At 32.8% G+C, this 25,782-nt stretch overlaps 1 protein-coding gene across 1 annotated transcript; it reads right to left on the reverse strand.

Moving 5' to 3' along the window:
- Positions 1-20,900: 20,900 nt before the first annotated feature.
- Positions 20,901-25,516, reverse strand: LOC106127196 (probable RNA methyltransferase bin3). The gene is made up of 5 exons (XM_013325257.1): positions 24,164-25,516; positions 23,311-23,501; positions 22,649-23,007; positions 21,742-21,963; positions 20,901-21,565 (listed from the first exon to the last, which is right to left on the reverse strand). The coding sequence occupies exons 1-5, from the start codon at positions 25,195-25,197 to the stop codon at positions 20,975-20,977; spliced, it is 2,397 nt and encodes a 798-aa protein (XP_013180711.1). The 5' UTR covers positions 25,198-25,516; the 3' UTR covers positions 20,901-20,974.
- Positions 25,517-25,782: the final 266 nt, after the last annotated feature.

The raw sequence follows: 25,782 nt of genomic DNA on the forward strand, positions 1-25,782 counted from the left end.
TTTAATGACATTTGTTCGCTTTTCATTTAAAAACTTTTTGTACGATTGTAAACTTATTATTTATGAACAGAAAATTTCTTAATTAGTTTTTATGATGTTCTATGCTTTTAGTCTTATATCTGTTATTGTATCTCATATCTATATAATTGGAATTTTTTTTGAAATTTATTTCTATGTAATTAGATTTGAAGTTTTTTTTATTTGACATTGAACTTTGTTTGAACCGCAACTTTCTACTTTACATTTTTGCTTTTTTAAAAATAATTTAAGTATATTAATAAATAGTAAAATATTGATTAATTTCAATAAATATTAATATATTCTTTGTCTTTTTAAACAGAAAAGCAATACTCAGATTTAATACGTTGTACTTTAAAAAAAAACAATAAAAAAAAATATTTTATAATATGATTATTTATTATATAAATTTTATAACATCTAAATGGTGCTGTTAAATTGCATTTCAACTTTAATATTTATAAAAAATAAATACTCAATTATTTGGTTAACCTTCACGATATTAAAAATTCTCTTTGTGCCTATTAACATTATCTTCTAATTGAAAATATTTAAAATTTCTTTTATATATTCAAGTTATTTTATTACTAGTAATAAGTTAAATAAGCACTTCTATATACGATTACTTTATGCAGGTTTTTATGGTTTTTCGATATAATTAAAACATTTTGTTACCAAAAATTTAGTTTTATTTTATATGTAAAATTTTTCCACCGTTCATTTTTACGTAAAAGAAAGAGTAATTTCTACATATATGCCAAATTTCAGCACGTCCCGTGCCTTTCTATCACTCAGACCTTGTAACAAAGATTCATTCATCCATCCAAACCTTTGTATTCATAATATTAAGAAGTAAAAAGTAAGTTCGGTATTAAAAAGATAACAAAGTTATCTTAGCACTTCAATAAACGTATCGAAACTTTTCTAACATAATGCGTGAATTTGTACCCGATTCTAGTTTGGCTTGGACAGGTATTATCCGGTTTAGAGCGGACTTAAAAGTTGGCGTGATAGAGTTGTCTGCAGGATTCAATTCGGGGCCAGTTTTCAGACGGATTACTCGCTCAGTTCACGTGGCGAAATAGAATTTACTTTCTATATAAAGGACCCTGTACACTAATGTATTAGGAAATGTACGAAGACGTTTCAGTGTATTAAAATAATCTAGTGTGTAATCAACTTTAAATTATCCCATCACTAATACTATCCGCTTATATGAATGTACCAGGTCCAATTAGACTACGAGAGAAATTATTTTTTTATTAGATGATAGAATTTATTAACTAGCTGTCGCCCGCGACTCCATCTGCGCGGATCTAAAAGCCCATGTGCTCTTCCAAACTATGTTATAAAACTATGCCAAATTTCACCGAGGTCCGTATAGCTTTTCTGGAGATACTGTCTCACAAACATCCATCCATATCAATATAATATACCGATAATCTGATTTTCGTGACAGAAAACTGTAACTTCATGAACCGATGCTGTCTCTATTTTGCAAATCTAGTTGTATTTTTTACAAGTGTAGGAGAGGGATAACAACTTTTGTACAAGTGTTTCGAAGTGGAATCCGACAGTCAAATGAAGCAGACACTTTTATCAACATATTTGACTAAGCTTATTTTCTAACATTCTCTACTTTAATATTAATTATACGAAATCCACTGAAACCAATTACTGGCGAGCAAACAGAAATTTCTTAACACCAAGTAACTAAATATTCCTCCAACCCTTAATTTTCTTGCCTAAAATAAACCGTAACTTCCTGACTCTGCGTTATTTATGAAAGATAACAAACAAACTTTGGTATTTCAAAACCAGTTTTAGCCAGTAATTTCTGCCAAGAAATTTATTTAGAATCATAATAAGTAAAATCCTAAAGTTGTTTCGAAATCTCTGCAAGCTATATAATATTTATTCACGATCTTTGTTTTTTATATATCGTAAGGTGGTAAACGAGCGAGCGACCACTTGAAATCGCTGAAATAACTAAGTGACCATTGCCCATAGATATACGCAATTGCATATGCGTTGCCTACCTTTAATCGACGGAGGATAGGATGCACAGAAAGAAAATATCTTCCCTTTCCATGAACCCTCTCATCCGGAAAGTTCACTTCCACTTCCCATCCTTTCCTTATAAGAAAAAGGGTGGGAAGGGAAAGATGACTCCATTAGGCATCCCGTACGCAAAACTTGGTAGTACTATCAATATCAAACCACTTAAAAAATTCTTTAAATTTGATAAATTATCTTGTGGTTTCAAAAATTATCTTAAACCATAATCCTGTGTTAAGTCAAGGCGATTCTTGTCCGTACAAGATTTTATTTATTTTAAATTATTTAATTTAAAATCTTCATTTGATCCAAAAAGTACTTAATTTTTGTAATATTAATAAGAAAGTGTGTTAAGTACCTGGTACTTGGCCTTTCTTACTCAATAAAAGCTGATCGGATCTGATTGAAATTTGAAACAGTGATAACTATTTGTACCCCACGAGGACGAAGACGCGGGCGACATCTAGCGACGCATTAAATGTAAATAGAATACTATGCTTCAAAAGATTCTAATATCCAAAGCATTTGTATTCTGAGCACGTTTCTATTAAGTTCTTTGTCGACGTAATTTGTAAAGTCAGAGTAGACAAACATTTCGCGTATTGTAAAATTAACAGCGTCGTGATGTAATTAATATTGCACGGATTTATTTTATAGAAAAAGCATTCCTGTTTTCTTTTGTTTGTAGTGGTTTTTTTTATCGACTTATTGGTCGCGACGGTCAAGCTTGGAATTGAATAGTAGCCTGTGCTACTCATAAGTCCCGCATTACCTAAGCAATATTAATTTTGCCTCCTTATTTAAAATAATAATATTTTTAATGAAAATTGTTGTGGGTCTTGGCCTCCGACACAAGAGATTCTCATCTCTTTTGTCGGTTTCGTAACAATTGTTGTAAAGCAGTCTCAAAAAGTCTCCCTCTCAATGGAGATGTATCGAGTAGTCACAATGAAACACTGGTTATATCTTGGTGCGAGTCAACTTTATTGAAATGCGATCGGCAAGTCGATAAATATACAAAATAAATTGATACCGCAATCTAACAATATGTTCCGCCATCTATTGATATAATATTAAAAACTAAATTGACATAGCATTTGACAATTGTTTTTACCAATTTATTATTTTACCTCTATCAAAATATTCCCGGCACAAACTTTAATTTTTAAAGTAGGTTATTTTGAAATACAAATTCAAAATTAAACAGGCAATTTTTATACGTATGCCACGTAAAAAAATTACCGTTTATAATTCTTTGGAGGTGACTTACTTATTAAACGCTTCTAAAAGTTTTGAGCACATACTTTTGAGGGACGGTGATTATTAGTTTGAAAAACTTGGAAATATTATATAGGATAAATAGACAAATAGCACCGATCTTGTGGTTAATCGGTAGCTCAATTAAAAAAATAACTTGATTTATCTATCAATGTATTATTAGGCTAGGTCTAAAAGAGATTGATCAATTAAAACCTTAGTACTAAGTAGTTAAAATTGCTTAGGAATTTGTTCTATTCGGAACTAAGTTAAAGCAAAAGTAAGCAACTATTAATGACAGCTTAAGTTCAATTCAAGCTACCAAGAACGGCAGTAAATTGTAGTCAAAGCGAACAGTAAACTTGTTAAACTTAGGCTAGCTTACTAATCAACTTGCAGCCGATGCTTAACTCAACGTTTGGCTTAGCTTACAACTTACATTAACTGCAAGTATATTTCACTATCAAATGAATGAATAACCAATGTTGCACTTGACTATTAAATTCGACCCACTGTTACCAGTGTGATGATGCGATAATTTATTCGATAGTTGCAAGGTGATGAAGATAGAATTGTGAAAATAAAACATATGAGTGAGTGTCAACTGTCAGGCGAAGATGTCGAAGACAGAGCGAAGTGGAAGAGTTCTCCGAGGGGGCGCCGTTCCCAATCAATGGGGTTGGCCCCCTTCTTTTATAAAAAAGCTGACCCCACCACCTTATAGGATGCAAGCTAGGCAGAGTAAGAGAGAAACTTAGTGTAAATATAAGATCTGTTTCTGCTGATGACATGAATAAAAATGAACAATGACAAAAAAGTTTACTCACGTTACTGGTCTCTTAACCGGGCCGGTGTTGCCGCAACACAGTGCTGAAATACCTATAAAATATATTGTTTACTATTATAATTTTCTCAATATGCACAATATTTACGATCGTTAGTGTAGATTTGATAATTCCTGGTACTGATTTATAAGGAATATCCGAATGAAAGATAAACAGCCGCTGTCTGAAACGGGATGATGGCGGTACATCAATCAATGTCGTTACTAAAGTCGTGCATTGTATTGCCAATCCTTTTTAACACTTATCTTTAACTGAAGGCTATTTAGTTTTATATGAATGCTGTTAGTTATAATAGATTTTATTAATAAAAGTGACCTTGAAGTGAACATGAAATCAACTTGGTTAAATTTATTTAGTTGCCTAAGTAAGCTAAAGTTATTCTTCTGACATCCTTAGAAGTTAAAAAAATGTTAATACATACTTCCTACAACTTGGCTAAGCGTCACTCTCTCCGTAACAGAGTAATAATGAATAAGAAAAAAGGTGGACTCATTCCAATGTCATCCTTTGCTTTTAAAATAAGTAATTGTAAAAGCACTTAATAAAATAATAAAACAGGCAGACACATAAAAATTTAGAATTGCCTGAGCTATTTCTTTTTTCACATTAAGATAAACTGATGGATACATTTTACGTGACTCAAAAACAACGATAAGTAACTTTGTATTGCTTACAGAACAGATTGCTCGCGTTACAATAAAACTATTAAGTTTTGATGTCGCTACGTGAAAGAAAGTTTTCCAATAAAATCCAACAATTGTGTTCTGTATCTTTTTATTTAAAAAAATAAATTTGATTAGTTGGTTGTACGTCCATGTCTACGTATCGCCTACATCTACGATTAATATAATAATAATATAATAATAATAATTTATTTAAAACAAAGTACACATAAAAATATACATCAGTTGTTGGAGCATCCTTTAAGTATATAATACCTGTGACAGAATGCTCCGTTCTTCCGTACCATACATTTATATTTTTATTTTTTTACAATATCATACACCTTACAAATAAACAAAAAGAAATGATAAGCAATTTGGGTAGTTACAAAGAGAACACCATTCATTAAAACATTGCGGGTGTTTAAAATTATGTTTCGAGCGTAAGGACCCGTTCACACTATGTTCAATATGTATTAGTAAATTAAATTTTTAATTATAGTTGATTTATATATCTTTTATGTGGTGTGTGGATTGCATGTGTATGTCTGTGTGTGTGGTTATGTATTGTATTAGTGTGGATGTGTTTGTGTGTATATTTTAAGAGGGTGAGAAATACGTATGTTTTTTTATTTATTTATTATTGAAGTACGGTTAGTAATTTTTCTACTTCTTCATATTCAATATTATTAAGCCAATTTGTAACTTTATTTTTTAGGTCATAGGAATTTAATTTATGTATGTTTAATGTTTTATTAATTTTATTATATATGAGTTCTGATTGTCTATTATATTGACGAAAAGCAAAATAAGTTTTTACAACACTTTCACATATTGCTTTTTGCCTTCTTTTACTTTTTATGCTAGAATCATTAGTAACTGCTTTATGCCGTTCAATTAATAAATGTAAAATGTATAATTTTCTTACACTCAGTATCATACTCTCTGAATAAAGCATACTTGTGGGATATCTATACGGCTTATTGTACATAACTTTAAGTAGGGACCGTTGACTACGTTCAAGTTCAAGAAATTTAGTTTTATTACTGCCACCCCAAATAGGAATGCAGTAAGTTAATATCGATTGCGCTAAAGATAAATATATCCGATTTAAAAGTTTATATGTGGCTACATTTCTCAAAGTTTTAAAAATCCAAATAAGCTTACGCACTCTGCTAGTAGCTACTTCAATATGACTATGCCAAGATAATTTTTGATCAATCATAACCCCAAGATATTTGGTGCAACTTACTTTTTCTATATTCGGGCAACTACAATCATCTTGTTGGTTACTACAATTATGGATTTTTATATTTGAGTTTGAAGGTTGTGTACTATTATTGATAGAAAAGCACATGTAGTTCGTTTTTAATGTATTTAGTGTTAAGAGATTTGTTTTTAGCCACGCTGAGACATTCCTCATTCCAGCTTCCGCAGTTTTATGTAGCTCATCCCAAGTATTTCCCTTGAAGATTACAGCAGTGTCATCAGCATACGAAATAACGTGTCCATTTTCTAATTTTAAGTTACATAAGTCGTTAATGTAAGTTAAGAACAACGTCGGGCCCAGTACGCTTCCTTGCGGAACTCCAAAGGTGACTTTATGATCATCACTGGTGTAATTTTCTACTTTTACCCTCTGTGTGCGGTCAGTTAGATAATCTTCAAAAAGTTTTAATTGGGTACCCCTAACTCCAATACTTTCTAGCTTTCTTACCAGGGTGGGAACAGAGACGGTGTCAAAGGCCTTTTTCAGGTCTAGGAAAACAGTTAAACATTTTTTCCTACCGTCCAACATGTGAGTTATCTTTTTTGTTAGCTCTAAAATTGCATCCTGTGTACATTTTCCTTGTCGAAATCCATATTGAGAATTGGATAAGATATTGTATTTATTAAGATAGCTTATAAGACGCTTATTTATTAATTTTTCTAGAATTTTGGAAACTACAGGCAGAATAGATATCGGTCTATAGTTGCTAATTTCGTCTCTATTACCACCCTTGTATACTGGTGTTATAATAGATCTTTTCAGTAGGTTGGGGAAAATTCCCTTAGCGAAGCAAAGATTTGCCAAGTGGGAGATGATAGGGGAAACTTCTTTTTTTGCCAACTTTATAAATTTTGTAGGTATATTATCCCATCCCGGGGCACTGGACGATTTTAACGACATTAGTATACAGCCGACCTCCTCAGGATCAGTGTCGGTCAATACTAAAGAAGTAGGATGTCCTGTGACCTCATTGAGCGTATTAATGTACTGAGATGTTGATATTTGATTGCTGTTTAAAATGTTGTTGGCTAACTCCTGACCGACGTTAGCAAAATATTTATTGACACGATTAACAGAAACAACGGGGTTTTGGTGAAGCTGTAGTAAATCAATATTTGAGGACCTTTCGGATTTCACATTGGTAATGTTCTTTATATTACAATTATATTACAATACTACTACAGTTATATTACAATACTAGCCGTCGCCCGTAATTCCGTTCGAGCGGAATTAAAAATAGCCTAATAAGTAGTCTATATGTTCTTCCAGTCTATGTTCTACATCTATGCCAAATTTTAGCGAAATCTATGCAGCCGTTCTGGAGATACCATTGAACAAACATTCATCCATTTATCTAAACATTCGTATTTATGATATTAGTAAGATCAAGTCGCTTTTCGTTGTTATAAGTAAATATTCTATTATAATAATGAAATATGATTAGTAATTTCGCATTTTGATTGATACTAATTTCTTAAATATAATTACATCTTTCATCAAAATTTAATATCAGTTTAATATTGTACTTTATATCGCTCTTTCCTTAAATAACCAAAATTACTATAAATGTAATAGCAAAATGTAGACAGTTTACACGTGTATCTAATTAATAGATTGTATGTTTATCTTAAAACAACTTATACAATTTAAGCTAGTAGATTAGGCCACCGCTCACTTGAAGGATCAACCAGGATTCACTCAAATAACAAAATATCTCTGGCAAACAGGGTTCGACCCATATTCATCACGTGTACCAAAATAGATTTTTTTCTTGATATTACATACAGACTCTCCAATTATATTAATATATGGAACCATAAATAACAATCTATTGCATCGTGCCAGTGTTGTAAGTAAATACAATTAGTTTTCTTCATAAGTGTGGTTAGACAACTACAGTACAATAATGCGAGATATCATATATAAAAAAAATATCGTTCTCACGTCCTCGAAACGTTTGTCACATTTCACCGACATAATTAGATTCTTAATGTGACAGGAACAGGAATATGACTTGTATCTTTGTAACATTTTTGATAATAGATTATTTTTTGTTGTTATACTCATATGTAAGTAGAGACAATGTGAAAAACTTATGTTCCGATTTAATTAAGATTCTAGTTATTTGCATTGAACGAGGAGTCGCCATTGAGTCTCAATATTTTTATTAAATTTCCTTGCAACTCCTAACAAAGCAATTATTTTCACGAATAAAATCTGAGAATTCAATTTTATAAATTTATTCCATCCCTTTATAAGAGGTTTCGGTTTATTTTTTCTTTTTGAATTTTCACTTTTTTATTTGATGTTTTTCGATTTTTAAACTTAAGTAAAATATTTCTGTAATTCCTGCCAGACACAACCTCATAGATATCTCACATCTAGTATAAAGTAATAAAATATTCGTATAAATAAACATTTGAAAGAATTTTTGATTAATTTTCTATTAATCACTTGAACAGAAAAGTAATAAAGCACATTTAATTATGTCTGTCGACGTCATTATCTGCACATAATTTCGATAGGGTTCTACCTCGTAAATTTACACATAAATGGTCGTATCTATGACATCTTTTAGTACCCTTATCAAGAAGACATTGTTCATAATGAGATTTTTTTGTGATTCGGCAATTAAGTGCTGTAACTACTACACTTATTACTGTTTATATTTTGCAGAGTTGAAATTGATAGTTGTAAATTATAAAAGTATTCATGTTATTGTCCATGTATATATGCAAGAGCGTCGGTGGCTCAGGGGTCAAGCACTTGACTTGCAATCTGCAGGTCCTGGGTTCGAATCCCGCCAAGTACCAAAGTGTTTTTCGGTTTCCGATTTACATATGTACATTTATCTGACGTTCTTACGGTAAAGGAAAACATTGTTTTACAAACTGCACATATCTGAGAAGATATTCAAAGATATGTGTGGAGTCAACCAAACCCGCACTTGGCCAGCGTGGTTGACTATGGCCTAATCACCCTTAACTTAGGGTAGGCTCCGAGCCCCTCGGTGAGCTGATGATGATGATATATGTAGAGCTTAAAAAGATTATAACAAATGGAGACTCGTAACCTTTCTTTTCCTATTTATTATTATAAAAAGAGAACACAATGTTTTAAAGGATAATGTCCTATATAACCTCAAATAGGTTTACAAGACTGCGAGCACATGCTCCAGATGATTTTACGAGCACGTAGTAGCGGACACGTGATAGTAATGCGAGACTATTCGAGAAAGCTCGCCGGATGACACGTGACATGTCATGTTTGGGGGCTCTATATGGGTGTCTTCCGTTGGGCTGATGGGCCTATCCATCTAACGGCCCAATTAAAATTATTTTGCCGTTGGGATTTATAATAAGTATATTTTTTGTTTAACTGTAAACATTTTTAAACAGAGCTCGAATATGGTTTGGAATAGATTACTAAATAGATTTTTTTATTCTATGTGGACAATAGATCAGCCATCTATTAGTATTTATACATAATATTTACAACATAATTGATCTGAGTTTAATAAAAGGTATAGATAAAAATTAAAATAAATACTTATTTACTTAGGATAACTTTTATCTCTAGTGGGCAAGTGAAGTGTAGAATATACTATAATAACGCTCCAATTCACTTTTATAACGAGGGTAGGCTTTTGCTCTTCAGCAAAATACAACTTTTTTCAAAGTAATCGGCTATTTGTAAACTAGAGTACAAACTGAACATAATATGGACTTGGTTGTCTACCTTTTAACTTTTCGTCGTAAATGTTATTAGAAGGGCAAACGACAAGAAAAGAGGACACTATAAGATAGTAATGTAGAGCACAATACTTCATTTATTTTGTTTTTGATTTACAGATAATAATCAAATTATTATACATAGTGTCATTTTCTAAACAGTAAAACTGTGTTATATACAGCATCATTATTAATAAATTAATTTCATTAATGTATGTACTTATCAATTTTTAACAGTGTTTAACTTTCATAAATTTGTTAGAGTTTGTGTAAAACTCGTAGCACTGCTACGAAGGCTACGCGATGTACAAAGTATACGAAGCCGAAAATCCCTTATTGTAAAATTTCGATCACGATTATGGACCAATGTTAAAGGAAAATCTACTCAAAGAGTAAATTTCACCTCACTCAAACCTGTGAAGGCGTTGATCTTTTGAGACGAACTTCTTTGAGACTGAAAATATTGCAATACATTTTAACAAGAAGTTTTACTCTTTACTTACTATTTCGATGGGTAGTAAAAATATTAACAACTGAAAAGCACGTTATTTTTTTTCCGAATTGGTTTCCTTGATATAAAATAATAAATATATTGCAATGCAAATTATTTTCTATTCAAAAAGAAGTAAATGCAGTATTAATAAGAGTTGGTAATAAAGTAGCAAGGAAATAACTTTTTTCATTGAACCGTTAAATCAAGGGCGTTGTCACTAAGCTTGTTTTAGTAGGGTCAACTTTAATACCCGCTATCTCTTGTAAGCTAGAGGCCTGTTTCCCGAGCCCAGTTACATTATCTCGGGTACAAATCTTCATATTTTGTTTTACAGACTAAAACAATTTAGAGGCTAAAGAAAAATTTATTGTATTACTTCTATATTTTATTTTTATTTCATTTTTATCATCCAAAATTACTAAAAAAACTGCTTTATATATTTTTTCCAATGATACAAAAACAGTAGATTTAAAAACTTATGACACAATTTTTAAACACTTAAAAGTAGTAACAATGTTTCTAGTATAATTATTGCATTGCTCCTTCATAATTCTCTCAGGATTTTAATATTAAGAATCACATCTATCTTTGCATTTTCTTAAGCAAATTCCTTGTAAAGATGGAAACTTTGTAATATATTAGATAACAATGCACTAATATTAATTTATCCTTGTAGAAATATAATTAACTTGTCGAACCCGCCAGATGTCGCGACACAACCAATTTTCAAGGCATTTACTATCACGGTATTTGTATTTCGTAGAGTCTTACCTTAGCGCCATCTGGCGGTTCATATCGAAGAGAAAATATTAAAAAAGTTTATAAATTGTTCTAATTACAGTGATCGTCGGTGGCTCAGTGGTCAAGCACTTGACTTGCAATCTGCAGGTCTTGGGTTCGAATCCCGCCATGTACCAATGTGTTTTCCGATTTCCGATTTACATTTGTACATTTATCCGACGTTATTACGGTGAAGGAAAATATCGTGATGCAACCTGTACATATCTGAGAAGAAATTCAAAGATATGTGTAAGTCAACCAACCCGCACATGGTTGACAATGGCCTAATCACCCTTAACTTAGGGTAAGCTCCGAGCCCCTCGGTGGGGACGTATAGTGAGTTGATGATGATGATGACAGTGATCGATCAAACTGTGTAAGAGGTCGATGATAACGAAAACAACACGCTTTTTTGCCATATCATCAGTCTGTTAATGGTGTTCTTTTAGTAGTTATAATATTTTACGATACAATAAAACAATATAGCATTTGATTCTTTGCGTGTACTAAATATGAATTTTTAATGATGAAATTAAACGAAAATAATATAAAATGGTTAAGTTAGTTTAGTAAAAAATTAAATTTCTATCTTTTTCCTAGTTAGATAATTGTCTTTCTCAGTGTCATTTAGTTATCTATTTATTAAAAAGGTAGGCTAATTGCATGTTCAACTAACACTAAATTAAACAAAGACAATACAAACAGGGGAACATAGATGTTAAGAGTATCATAAAACCTACTATATTGTTACGTATTAATTTATGTTAAAGGATATTTGAAACTATAGTAAATGACAAGAGAAATTCAATCATTTCTAGTAAATTGTAAGTTTAATTTGATGTGTTAGACCCTTTGTACCCACATCTATGATCCTGTCAGACCCTGTCAGATATTAAACAAACCACTATAATACTCTTATAAGGAACTTACTAACTAATGTGTATCTAGAAGCTTGTCAATTCTACTAAAATTCTTCATTAAACCCTTAACAAATTTTGAATTAGGTTTAAATTTTAAATTTAATATTTCTTATTCTTATATATAAAAATCTCTTGTCACAATGTTAGTTACCATACTCCTATACAACGGCTTAACTTGATTTTTATGATTTTTATATGAATATACAGTAGGTCTTAGAATCGGCTACTAACAATGTTTATTACGGCACGGACGAAGTAGCGGGCGACAGCTAGTATTCCACAAAAGTGATTTAAAAGTCAAGTGTTGTAAGGATTGGGGTTAAAAGTACTCTAGGGATTTTAATTGTGAAAAACCGTCTGACTTGATGTCATTTTAATTAGGAAAGGCTTAGTTAATTCGTTACTTATTTAAATTTATTATAAGGGTCGGATCTTTTAATTTATATTGAAATATCCAGTAAGCTTAATTACTTATATTCAATATTCAAAAGCAGTACAAAGTTTAATAATATTTATTTAAACGGAGGATTACGTAGCTATTTGTCCCAAATTCAGGAATAATGAGGGACAAGAAAATTAATTTGGTTTATCTTACCTTAATTGAAAACATTTACGTCTTTTAATGAACTCAGTTTTAATTATTAATTAATATTAGAATAAATAATAAAATAAAATCAGGTCAATATTAATAACTACCGGTCCATACCTGCTTTACACGAATGTATAACGTTTCGTCGAATGAGTGTGTTTGGCGGAGTGTATGTGTGTGAGCGTGTATGACTTATGTTGTAGTAACCGTTGGCTTCTGAGATCAGAATTGCTATATATCGCCATCCTTGTCATTATCTTTGACAAAACAGAGATAACAATATGTTTTAAACGGAGATTTAACGGAGGTTGACTCAGAAACCCACGGTTATACTATTAAAATTACTGCAATGTCGATTCTACTAAAAACAAGACGTAAAGTTCAAAGCGACTATTTGAAAACAAAAATCTATAGAAAGTTGCTAGAGCAGAAAGTTTCATTTGAAAGGATCAGTGTTTTTCTCAAATAATGAGACTTTTGCTGCACTCATTTTAACTCTCAAAATATTTAAGTATAATAAATAAATTCAATTATTATATATAAATATTATCTACATATGTATGACACTTATTTAGCACAGTTCATATAGCGTTAAAATGACTATTATAACACTATATAGGACATACTCAATTTTTTTTACTTGTTGTACCCACGTATCTACTCTAGTTATAACATCTTATCAAACCCTAGACCTACTTATGGAATATATCATATTAGAACATAATACAACACATTGCTTTGCCAAATTAAATAACTGTTAGTTCACAATGGTTAGTTAAATATAAAAGCGAAATAAAATAAATTAACCCTGATGTTTAACAGTTGCGTAGGGGTCGTAAAACTTACTCTTTGTTTTCTGCAAAGGTACACGAAAGCCTATACAATCTGTGAACGATACAACGAGAAATAATTAGTAAAAGGTCCGCATAATCAATAAGGTTTGAACGTGTAAAGCTTGTGAAAGTAAGCTTTCATTTGCAAGTTAAAATTAGTCGCCCTTGAAACAAATGAGCGAAAACTTTAGTCTAACAAATGTCTGTGACTTGTAATTACAAAAGTTTTGTTTTTGTACAAACATTACATTTTATTATAAAAGGTTTTAATTAAGTTTTTTAATATTAACTCTACACATACATATATAAGAATTCGTGCTAAATACAACTTTAATTTGAAAGTATTAATGTATTACACGTTAAGTGGAATTGAATTGCGAATGTGTTTTTTGCTAAGCAATGCATAAGACAGATTATGGAGTAGATTTTTTTTAACATTAATTAAAAAAAAATTATGAATGTGCTTTTAAAATTATGTAACATTATTTACTTCCAAAAATATAATGCGGCAAAGAATGAAATTATCGATAAGAACTTTTTTAATTAAGGTTGCCTCGAATTGCTTGAGGCAGTGTTTAATCTCAAAAGAACAAGATCAATTTCGTAATAAATGTAATGAGGAGCTAAATTTAAACTGAAATTAATAATGTTAACATAATATGAGCATACATACATACGAGCATAAGTATGAAATTTTCGAAATAATTAATTTTATGTCAAATTTTATGTAGTATATGGTAAAAACTTTATTTTTCTAAGTGATTGAACATAAATAAATCACAGACACTGTGAAGAAATTTTAATAAAAGATAAATTCCATTCAATTTATGACTTGAGACTTACTCTAACTGAAAAGTCGTAAATTTTTGATAAGCATATTGACACGTAGAACTTTAAAATATTATTTTAGCAAAGTCTTGACGCTTATTTCTTATTCAATTAGGTTAAAACTTTTGATTTATCTTTACAATGTAAAATTCAGTGAAGTTTTGCTGTATACAATTTGACATTGTTATAGACGAAAAACATCAGTCTTACTAATATAATATTATAAATGCGAATGTTTGGATGGATGGATGAATGTTTGTTTGAAGATATTTTCAGAATGGCTCAACCGATTTTGATGAAATTTGGCACAGGTGTATAGCGTGATCTGGAAGAATAAATAGGCTACTTATTAAGTTATTTTTATTTCCGCGCGGCAGGGTTCCGGGCGATAACTAGTATATAAATAAATTTAGTTTCGCGGCCATAACTTAGAAAGCTGTGTCACACGCGAAGATCAGCACTTTACTTTTGGATCAATATTACGCACGTGGAAAATGGCTATCTCCTTCAACCATTTTTTTTTCTGAACGGTCGCCGAACAGAAGATTTAAGACAATCCATTAGAGAGATCTTGGACGCTTTCCGAATGCCACGATCAATCATGGGGTTAGCGATAAATGGATATCCGCCTCGCAATTTCTTATTATTTTTTGGACTTTTTTTTAATTTCTTTGTCCTGTATATTGTTACAGTTTTTAAACAGATGTCACAACTAAAAATTGGTATCATTATCAATCTGCCTTTCTACCTCAATAGTCCTCCATACATCACTGTCAGCCTTCATATCCAATTTCAACTCCTCCTTATGCTTTCGCACAATCCATCCATACTTTCTTTGATCTTTATTAACCTTTGTAGCCATCCATATTCAATCTCATTAAAATATAGTATCGTGATATCGAATACCTTTATATCTTAAGATACATGTCATTTGAGAAAATTATATCTTGTGTTAGCAAAAACATGTTATTTTAGAAACCTAAACACGGTAATTGGTAGTATAATAAAATAAATTTATATATAAATCTTACAGCTTTGTCGCCTTTTCGATAAAACTAAATAATGTTCTACAATACTCTGTAATTACCAAATTCTAAACAATCCAACATGCAACATAAAATGAACGTCGAAGTATTTATCTTTGTTGTTTAATTTAAACTGTTAGGAAGAAAATCCGGAAATGAGCCAGTGTATTGACACAACACTAGCCTTGCTAAAATGTCGACGTTTGTGTCCCCTTACTATTCATTCCGACACTAGACTTTGTAACGCAACTACGTCAGTCGCGACAAAGGATTGTAATTAATAATGTCTAAACAAACTAATCACATTTTGACAACTTTTGGTGAGCGAAATGTTAAACGGAAACATTTGCTAAAATTAAAAGTTATTTTGCAAGAAAAATTGACATAACGTATGTTGTTATTTACTCACGTACGCTCTTATTATATATCTTAAATTTAACAATTGTAAATAGAAACTGATAAAACTTTGTGGAACTTTGGTATACTGGTTTAGAATTTCAACATATTTTTACGATGGCACGTTGAAGTATAAAATACAAACAGAATCGTAAAAATACGTATATGAAATAAAAAGCATGTGCTAGTTTTCATCGTCCATAAAACTTTATTTCACAAAAGAACCATAATTCATCAAGTCTGCAGTCATATGCAATCGTCATTCTTTTATGTGAACACTTGTTTGAATACTTTCAGTTTTATACTTCAAGTGAAAATAAAGTAAATTAATATTCTCGATTGTTGCGTTAATAAATTACCTGGTCTTAGATTTTGATCAAAAAAGAACGCAGATAATATGACATAGTTATTTCAAGGCAGGATGGTAGTAAAACATGAAAAATAACAAATCGTTTATTTATTATAGAAAATAAAAAGACTTCCTACATGATAAAATTAATAGGAACAGGATTTTAAAAATATGAACTTATAACTTTACTTGTATCCAGAGTCGACATTTGTCAAGCGCAATAATTAACTAAGAATGTGAGTAAAAGTTCAGCTTCTTGTACATACTCGCACGTACGATGCGAAAAACTGATCCATTTAATCCTCTTTTATAGAGAAATCTATTGAAAAAAGCACACGGCCAGTAAAATTCGCCATAATAGCGAAATGACTGATGTCCATAGGCACTTGCATTTGCAGATACGTTGCCTACCTATAATCTATAAAGAAGAGGGCGAACAAAAAGAGGATATTCATGTCACATATTCAGCAATTTTCTATGTGGCCGTGGTATTACACCGGTCGAGTCGGCTTCGTGCAGAATTTATCGAGGGCTCTAACACTCTTTCTACTTTGCTGAGTGACTGTCTATACGTACCGTTAGCCTGAACACTGCCAATGGACTGCGTAATAATCGTAATATGAAAAGGTTATCAGTTGAACACATGCCATTTTCATTGCGCGGTTTATAATACAAAAGTAGAATAATGAAAACAAATGGCATTAAACACAGCTTACATTCGAAAAGCTTAGTTAACACCCTCCCTACGGATTTATGTTGCTGAGTTAACACATTATAATTTAAACAGCTTAACGTCCTGCTTTAGAACACGCAATATACATAAAATTTAAAGAGTTATATGTATTATGTTTGTCGAGTAAAAATAATACAGTATACGAATATATTATAGTTTAATATGATAATGAATATCTTACTAATATTATAAATGCGAATGTTTAGATGGATGGATAATGTTTGAAGGTATCTCTGGAACGGGTTAACGGATCTCGCAGAAATTTGACATAGAAGTTGAGCAAAGTCTGGCAGAACACATAGGCTACTTATTAACATTTTTTTTTAATTTCGCACGGAAGGAGTCGCGGGCGACGGCTCGTTATGTATATTATACCGTTGTAAGTTTGAATTAATAATCGTGACTTTTCCGACACTATCCTTTTATATTTTTGTAGCAGTAAGAAAATCCATATGTAGAAAATTGGCGAACTATTTCCGTATCAATTTTGTTAAATTCAAAACAGAGATAACATTCCGACTGAATGGTCACAGGCGAACTTGTACACGCGATGAAATTGTTCCTCGATTTCAATGAACCGTAGATTCAAACGATCGCAATTACTATTCGAACAATAAAAGTATATCGATTTAAGATCATTTAAACATTTTAAGAGTTTACAAAACTGAGTGTGAACGTTGTTAAGTATTTACGATAGATGTGCAATTATTAAGTTAGTTATATAAAAGTATACATTGTAAGTTAAGTAACATATTTATGTTTGAAGTTTAATAAGGTTTCTTGCTAAGCTTTTATTAGAAGTATGATATTTTGGTATACGAATCCCCACAATAAATTTTTCGGCGAGCGTGGATTTTTTAAACGTTCCTAAAACCCACTTCCTGATGCCTTGCCTACATACCTACGTATATTTATTGCGGACGTTCATTGAAGTTGCGAAAATTGTTATGTAAATTCAGACCCGATATTAGCATAACCTGGCTACATTACGTTGATTAAATATTTAAAAAATCATGCATTTTAATCACACATAAATCGTCATAAAAGGGGGAGTGAAGAATGTTGTACAAAAATTTTAAAAAAATAAGATAAACGAATTATTATAAAGTGTAACGTAGCCCATTTTTTTCATATTTATGTATTATAGTTTTTTTTACTCACAATCTCACACATAGACAGATGTTAACTTCCACACTATTTTTGCGCCGGCTTTAGATACGAAATAAAATAAAATCAAATTATATCCATTATTAATTTTATTCAAAGTCATCTTTCCACTGTTTTTATTATTTAAGCCTATCTTCCCTGAAATTCAAATTCAAATTTGCTGATTTTGAGACATCGCTAATATAAATATTTGGGATTGTTTTAAATTCTAATAAGGTTTAACATTGAAGTAAAAGTGATTGTTGCGTGAAATGTAATTTAATAAATTAAGCAAATAATTCTTCATTTAGTAATAATTTGTACAATTAAGCCGGTTACACGAAGCGCTTATAGCAACGTTATTTAAAAGAGTAAAGATGTATAAAAATGTATGGAATAAATATTTGCTTTTTAAAATGAAGGTGGATGGTGCTTAAGGTAAGATGGCCACTAAGAGCAAGTCCATTAGCAAGTTGCGTGTAACTTAATACTGCTTGTAAACAGTGTTCACACTTTAGCAAGTTTGTATAAAAACCTTCCTATATAAACTGCTACGGAAATATCTTTAGCAAAGTAAAAATTATGATCATGATTAAATCACGTCTTTGCTATAATAATTACGATATACGTTTTGATTAACTTGTTTTATTCACAATGTCGTATCATACACAGTTGTCTAAGCAAAAAAGTTGTAGACAAAACGTCGAATAAATGGTCCCACGAAGTGATTAAAAACTAGTCCTGATATAGGTTACTTTTCGCGGGTTTTCAAAACCAAAGTCCATGTTTAAAACATATTATTATCTCTGTTTGTCAAAGATGACAGGGATGTTTGATCCGGAGATTTTGGTCTCACCAACCATGGTTAGTGATTAGTTTGTTACATCGAATTAAAAACGATAAAACACCTTATAGAAAAGTTTAATCAAACACTACTGCATTGTATAACTTTATGTATTTTACGTGATTTAACTTTGAAATACGGAATGAGATCACGTTCACGTAATACCATCTTATGTACGTGCCTCTAAGTTTCAAATTATAACGTCCAAAGTAAATTTACTACCGTCATGACTATTAGCACGAATTGATAGTAAAAAAAAATGATTTTTCGTTTGCGCCTCCTATTATTATTTTTTGTTGGTAGTCAGGTATTATCAAATGCCATTCAACTTTTTTACAAAAATCATTTTACTCAGCGGCGAACTTTGTTATCGGATTTAATTAATATTTGTACGTTTGTAAATAATCACAACATATAACGACGACTTAAAATCCTAAGTTAAATTTTCAATGTGTATACCACTTTTGAATTAAAACTTTGACATAGAATATTACTTGAAATTTTATATTACGTAGACTTGCTCAGTTCGACTCGATAGCAATACTTAAGTGCACTTAACGAGCAACGTCGTGAAACGTCGGTAACTTTATTATTGAATATGAAAGCTACTTGTTCACTTACATTGAATGCTTTATAGCTTCCGTCTTGAAAAGTTAAGTTAACATTACATACTTACGGAAACTCATCGTTTATTTGTTGTAGATTTACCTCGCTTTTGGACAAAGCGAATTGTTTATTTATTATAGGTACAGCGATGCATTGGAACAAACTGGTATTTTCATACGTATCGTATGTTCAGCGCACGGTTCACATGTGTGAAGCAATTTCGTGAACCTGCTCGCAGCTCAGCTCAATTTTCGTTTCGAGTTGCGAGCTGCGAGTCATCAGCTAGCTCGCGGCTCTTATACATAGTTATACTATATCGCGATAAGCTGAAACAGGCAATTTAGGTGTCGAGCAGTTTAACGTTCAAGTCTAAGTGACCTGTACTTTTGAACCGGTTCAGAGCTGATGTACACACGCACGTCTAGTATTCAGTAGCCGCCCACTCCTTTACCACCTTGTACAATAAAAAAGTTAATTCTTAATATAATGCACATACTAGTACTAACTTGACGTGTAGTGGAGACTTTCGCTCGTTTCAATCTCTTATATAGGTACCGTTCACAAGCATCATCTCGATGAAATTAATTTCGCGCATGGCTGCCTTATTCAAATCGCCACTTACTTGCTGTCAGTCAACGTGCTTTCGGCGTTAGAAAACAATTAATCGATGTAAATCAGAACCTCTAAGTAACAAATTGTTTAATGGCTATGAAATAAATTCGATTAATGATCAATGCCCAATTAAAAAAAAAATTAAAATATGTTTTGGACAAAGATAGTCGCACACAAGCTTCTAACACACTTCTCCAATAATACATAGACCGTCACCATCCCATACAGTAATTTTTTAATCTGCTTATGTTGATATGAAGCTTATTTCTTAAACGAAAGATATCATGTATGCATCTTACTAGATTAAATTCTGCGCTGCGATTAGACTACTTGCTAAATGATTCGCTGCAACAAACATAATCCATCCTAGGGTCATAAAAATTTTAAGTTCGCTTCGCTACAATTTCGCGACAGTGTGTTAGAGGCTTTGCTATTTTTGTTTAAATCGATGATTATTTTACAATTTTATTGCATTATTTTGTTGCGGATCTCTTCATCTTTTATATAAATCCGATGCCAAACGCCTTTGAGTGGTCTCACAGGACTCATCATGGTACATTAATTGTTGGTCACTGGCAATAAATCATTGCACAAAAACACTATCATTATTTTGTCAAAAATCAACATGTGAACAAACAACTTTAACGCTGTTAATGCAGTTGCTTTATATTATTTTTGACCAAGCAAATAACACAAGTCAAAAAACATAACTTTTGTAGCATAAATTTCCAAAAAAAACCTGAAAATTTCATAACTGTTTGCACTTAACAATATTATAAACAATAGAATAATCACATGTATTTGACAACGGTTTGAAAGAATACACGAAAAACACTTAATGCCTGGCCCGGGGAGGGGCTAAATGAAACACATAACAAATATATTACCGAGTATAATATTATAAAATATGTTCAGCCTATGGAAACATAATCCTACGGGATCTAAAATGATATTTACACATATAAGTGAGAGGCGGCGTTCAGTCGTCGTGCAGGCGGTCGGGTGCGGGGGCGGGCGCAGGGGCGGGGAAGCCCCGCGCGGACAGCTGGTCTGCGTGGGGCGCTGGCGGTGCGTGGGGTGCGTGGGGCGCGGGTGATGCGGCCGGTGATGGTGCGGGTGAAGCGCTGCCCAGCGGCGACGGGATCGTGGCATACACGGTGGGCCGCGGCGGCTGGTAGGAGGGCGCGTACGAGTCGCTGCGCGGGTTGTAGAAGGGCGAGTCGTCGGCGCTGCAGTCGAGGTTGGGCGAGTAGGGCGTGGCGGCGCCGCAGGAGGGCGCGTCGTCGCTGGGCCGGTAGGCGGGAGCGACGGGCGCGTACACGGTGCGGCGCGGCGGCTCCGCCTCCGGCTGGTGATGCGAGGAGGGCGCGTGGGCGTCCGACCAGCGCGCCTTACTCGGAGTGAAGTCGCCCTTCACGAACAGCTGTATGGGCCGGCGAAAGCCTTTGCTCGCGTGCTGCGGCACCCCCAGCACGCAGCACTTGCTGAACCCCACCTCGGGCGACAGCAGGTATTCGCGGAACTTGTGGGGGAACATTTCGATCGAATTGAAGTTTTCGTATATTGTTGGCTGAAATAAAAACAAACACACATTGAATAATCTAACACCATTATATTGGCCTCAATAACACTAGCTGAGTGCACAGTTGCACTTATAGAAAGGGTTACTTCTGTACAATTTTGCAGATCAGGCAGGCTTAAATCGTTAATTAAGTATATCTATATTTATTTAAAAACAATTATTACCGTTAGACGCTTTTTCTTCTTATAACTAGCCCAGTTTTGTGCTTCGAGCACCAGTTTTCCTCCAGGGCGGAGGTCAGCGAACATGCGCCGGAAGGCCCGCTTTAAACCGGCGTCGCCCCAGTTCAGATGCATCCACTTCGTCGTCGACAGGCAGAGGATCAAATCGAACTGTGGACTCTCCATTCCTGAAGCTATTATGTCCTCTCGGGGAACATAGTTTCCCTGTGAAAGAAAAAAGTAGGTAATTGAAAGAAGCATCCAAGAATAATAATTCAAATAAGAACAAATTGTTATAGTGTTTAAAGTAAATTATTCAGTTTCATTAATGTTTTAGCATTGCCAAATAATGTATATTTTGCATTGTCAAATCACAACTTGGTAATTTTTTTATGCAAATTCAGCCTCATCTCAATTTGCTTTTATTCTGTCTGTATCTTTTATATAAGCATTTCGTAATAAAACTGGTTAATGTATTGCACAATTGAACATACTTTTCAACAAACTCATATCTACTTCATCAGTAATCATAAGTGAAATCTATCACATCTAGCTTTTCATTACGCTGAAAACTATTGTTTAATGCTATTCTTGATTTTCTACACAATCTTGAAAATTTTTCAAAGTTACCAAACAAATATTCAATCTTACTAATATTCTTAATGCAAATGTTTGGATGGGGTTGGATAGATTTTTGTTAGAAGGTATCTCCAGAACAGCAGCATAGATCTCGATTTGGCATAGATGTAGAACATAGCCTGGAAGGAGACATAAGCTACTTATTGAGGTTTTGTCTAGTTCTGCATGGATGGTGTCGCTTGCAAGTGCTAGTAGTAAATGACACTAAGCTTCCTCTCCTTACTTATCCCAAATAACATGAAATATAAAACATAATTAAAAGTATATTTACCTGCTTAAATGTTATATTGTATGGAAATACTGGGGGAGCTACTTCTGTTGTATTATCAAGTGGTCCAAACAATACTGACATTGACATCGGGAAGAAACATTGACCATGATCCTGCTTATTTACTGCCTTTCTATTTTTCCTTGGCTTCCTGATTTTCCTGCCAGATAATGATTTTTTTTCTTCACTCTTATCCTGTTTTTGTTCAGTAGAGGCACAACCATCACATTTTAGTTCCTTGCATTGGTCACAATCAATCTTTTTCTCTTCTTCCACCTCCCCTTCCAATTTCTTCTCTTCTTCAATCTTTGGCAATTCCGTTGGAACTGGTATAAATGCTTTCAAATTCTTTCTTGCCCTGCCTAAAACAGATGAAACATTATTAATAACAGTTCATTTTAATATGTGAAAACTTAAATAAGTAATAATTCTACAACTAGCACAGGTGATGTTAGAACAAAATGAAAAGTGATTTAGAAATACTGTAATTTTAAGTTCTCATTCTATTTTAATTTAAACTGGATTTCTATTATTGGGATCTTTTTTAACATTTTTTGAAAACTCATTTAGAGTTGTGTGGAGTGCATTGTGGCTGATTTAATTTAATTATTCTTGAAAATTAAATAAAACAATAATTAAATGATAAAAGTAAATGGGTTATATACCAATGAGAAGTGGGTCTATATCAATGCCAACAACAGATCTAGCGCCAAGGGTGCGGCCAACGGCTATAGATATGTGACCAACATTACATCCAATATCCAACACATCCTTGTTCTGGAATAAATGCCTGTGCATCTCAAAGACCTGCAGCCTTATATCCATCATTGCATTCAAGTGACGGTATCCATAATACCTGAAAAATAAACAAGCAATAATTAATTTACTCACCCTTAACTTAGGGAAGGCTCTGAGCCAGCTCACTAAGGGAGTGGGAATATATAGTGAGCTGGTAATGATAAATATTAATTTAAAAAATAACTAATAACCCTGATTGTATTCCTTACTTAATTAATTAAATATTATTAGTTTATTGAAAGTAATATACAAATATTTCCTGTAACCATTTCAAATAAACTTGTCATTGTATTAGGTTTGTGAATTGAAATTCACAGAAAAAAAAAGATAAACATTGTAGAAGGACATAGAAAATCTTTTAAAAGTTAAAAAATATTGTCACCACAAATATAAACAGGTTTTGTTAAATTAAAAGAAAATTCCCAGATTTTAAATAAATATCAACTTTTTAAAATATGATTAGACTACTAATCTATACAAGATTCACACACTTCTTGCCTTTGACTTCGAAAGTATGAATGTGTCTGATTGCAAAATGTATTTCAACACAATAATAAGTGTAAAATCCATACAAGTAAACAGTACAGATGTTAATGTTAAATCACAATTTACCTTATGGTGACCATTAGGTGTTAATTCACAACTAAATGGTCAATTAAAAGTGTTCTTTTTGTATATAAATTAAACTAATTTGATTCCAATAGAAATAGTCAACATTACCTGTCATAATTCCCATACTGAAATCTCATATTTTTTGAATGAAAGACTGGTAATGTCTGAGCCACTTTATCATCACTTTTGGGTTTAGTGCGGTGAGGCGAAGTTCGGCGCTCCGGCTGTGCAGGGTGCTGGTTTGGTCGAGCACGCATCCAAGCCCCAGGTTGAGGCACTACTGGGCTCACTATTTTATCCAATGAATCCATACGCCTCAATTTTTTTCCTTCCTTCCCCTTCTGTGAAGCATTATCACTATCACTGCATGATCTTTTCCTGGATTTTGATGTAGATGGCTCAGGAGGAGGTGGTTCTTTTATATTCTCCACTTTTTCCTCAGTCACCTCTATAGACGGTACTGTATTATCAGTGGTTCGGCGTCTAATTCTAGCCCTCTTCCTTGGTCTTCTCTGCTGCATCTCCAACCTTTTCTCATACTCATCATTGTCCAAAGGATCCATTAAATTTAATGGATCTCGAATGTTTGGAGGAATAATCACATCTATTTTGGCTTTGTGCCTGGGTGGTGTTGGTAATGGTGATGATTCTGGAGTAACTGCATTCATTGCTCTGTTTATGTCTTCATCTTGCAGACTATTTAAGTTTAACGGATCGGAAATGTTTCCGCCAAGTAAGAATTTCGTTGGTGGAATGAAAGCTTCTTTACGCGGTCTTTTATTTGGAAGAAAAAACTTTGATATAGAGGGAAAACTTTGTGCTCTTTTTCTGAATTGTTTAAATTTAGTTCCCGGATAATGTACTCTTCTTATAGCACCCTTGTCGACATTATCCTTTGCTGCCACATGACTCTTCTTGCCACGAGATTTTTTCTTTGGTTTCTTCGCTCCTCCTGGGCCGATTGCTTCATTTTCTCTTGCGCAGCTCATGTCATCAACCACTGGGGCCTGCGATACGCAAGCAGATGGTTCACTTGTATCCGGCGCATCGGTATCAGAAATGTCTCCCGCCTCGTTTTCCATATTAACAATCTTATTTTTATTTTCACTTTTAACGACACTTTCCTCAAGATTCTCCATCATTACTGTTAAGAGTACCTAGATTTTACATATTAAGTTCGTAACATTTAAAAAAATTAAATTTACCGCCACTTCAGATCTCATAAAATCTACAAGGACATCCGCCAATGGTGATAAACAGGGTATAACAATGGTGTTTGTAAAGTAGCAAAAAACATAGTACACAATTAGATTTCACAAAAATTGTCTTATTAATACGATTTATATCTATAAGTTCACTTAATCCTCATTTATTCACTTAACAAAACAATATGCTCCATATTGCACGTATCGCACCACAAACACAGAATGGTGAGAAACTGATTAGGAAAATGGCAATGGCAATTTGACAGCACAAAAAGTTGCCAATGAAAATAAAATGTATTCTGCGGACGTTTCTGGCAAAGAGCAAAGAAAACTACCAACGCACTAGGGTTGATTGTTAAACTTAGAGAAATACATTCGTCTCATCATTTTGCTGTATATTTTAGATAGTATTTCAGAAATATTGAATTTAGGCTTTTTCCTCTATAATTAACGGAAACCTGAGCAAAACACTAATGTAAAGTTCAACATACGATTACAATCTAAAAACAAATTATTTTGTTC

This window comes from Papilio xuthus, unplaced genomic scaffold, assembly GCF_000836235.2.
Source record: "Papilio xuthus unplaced genomic scaffold, Pxut_1.1 DF824888.1, whole genome shotgun sequence".
NCBI lineage: Eukaryota > Metazoa > Arthropoda > Insecta > Lepidoptera > Papilionidae > Papilio > Papilio xuthus.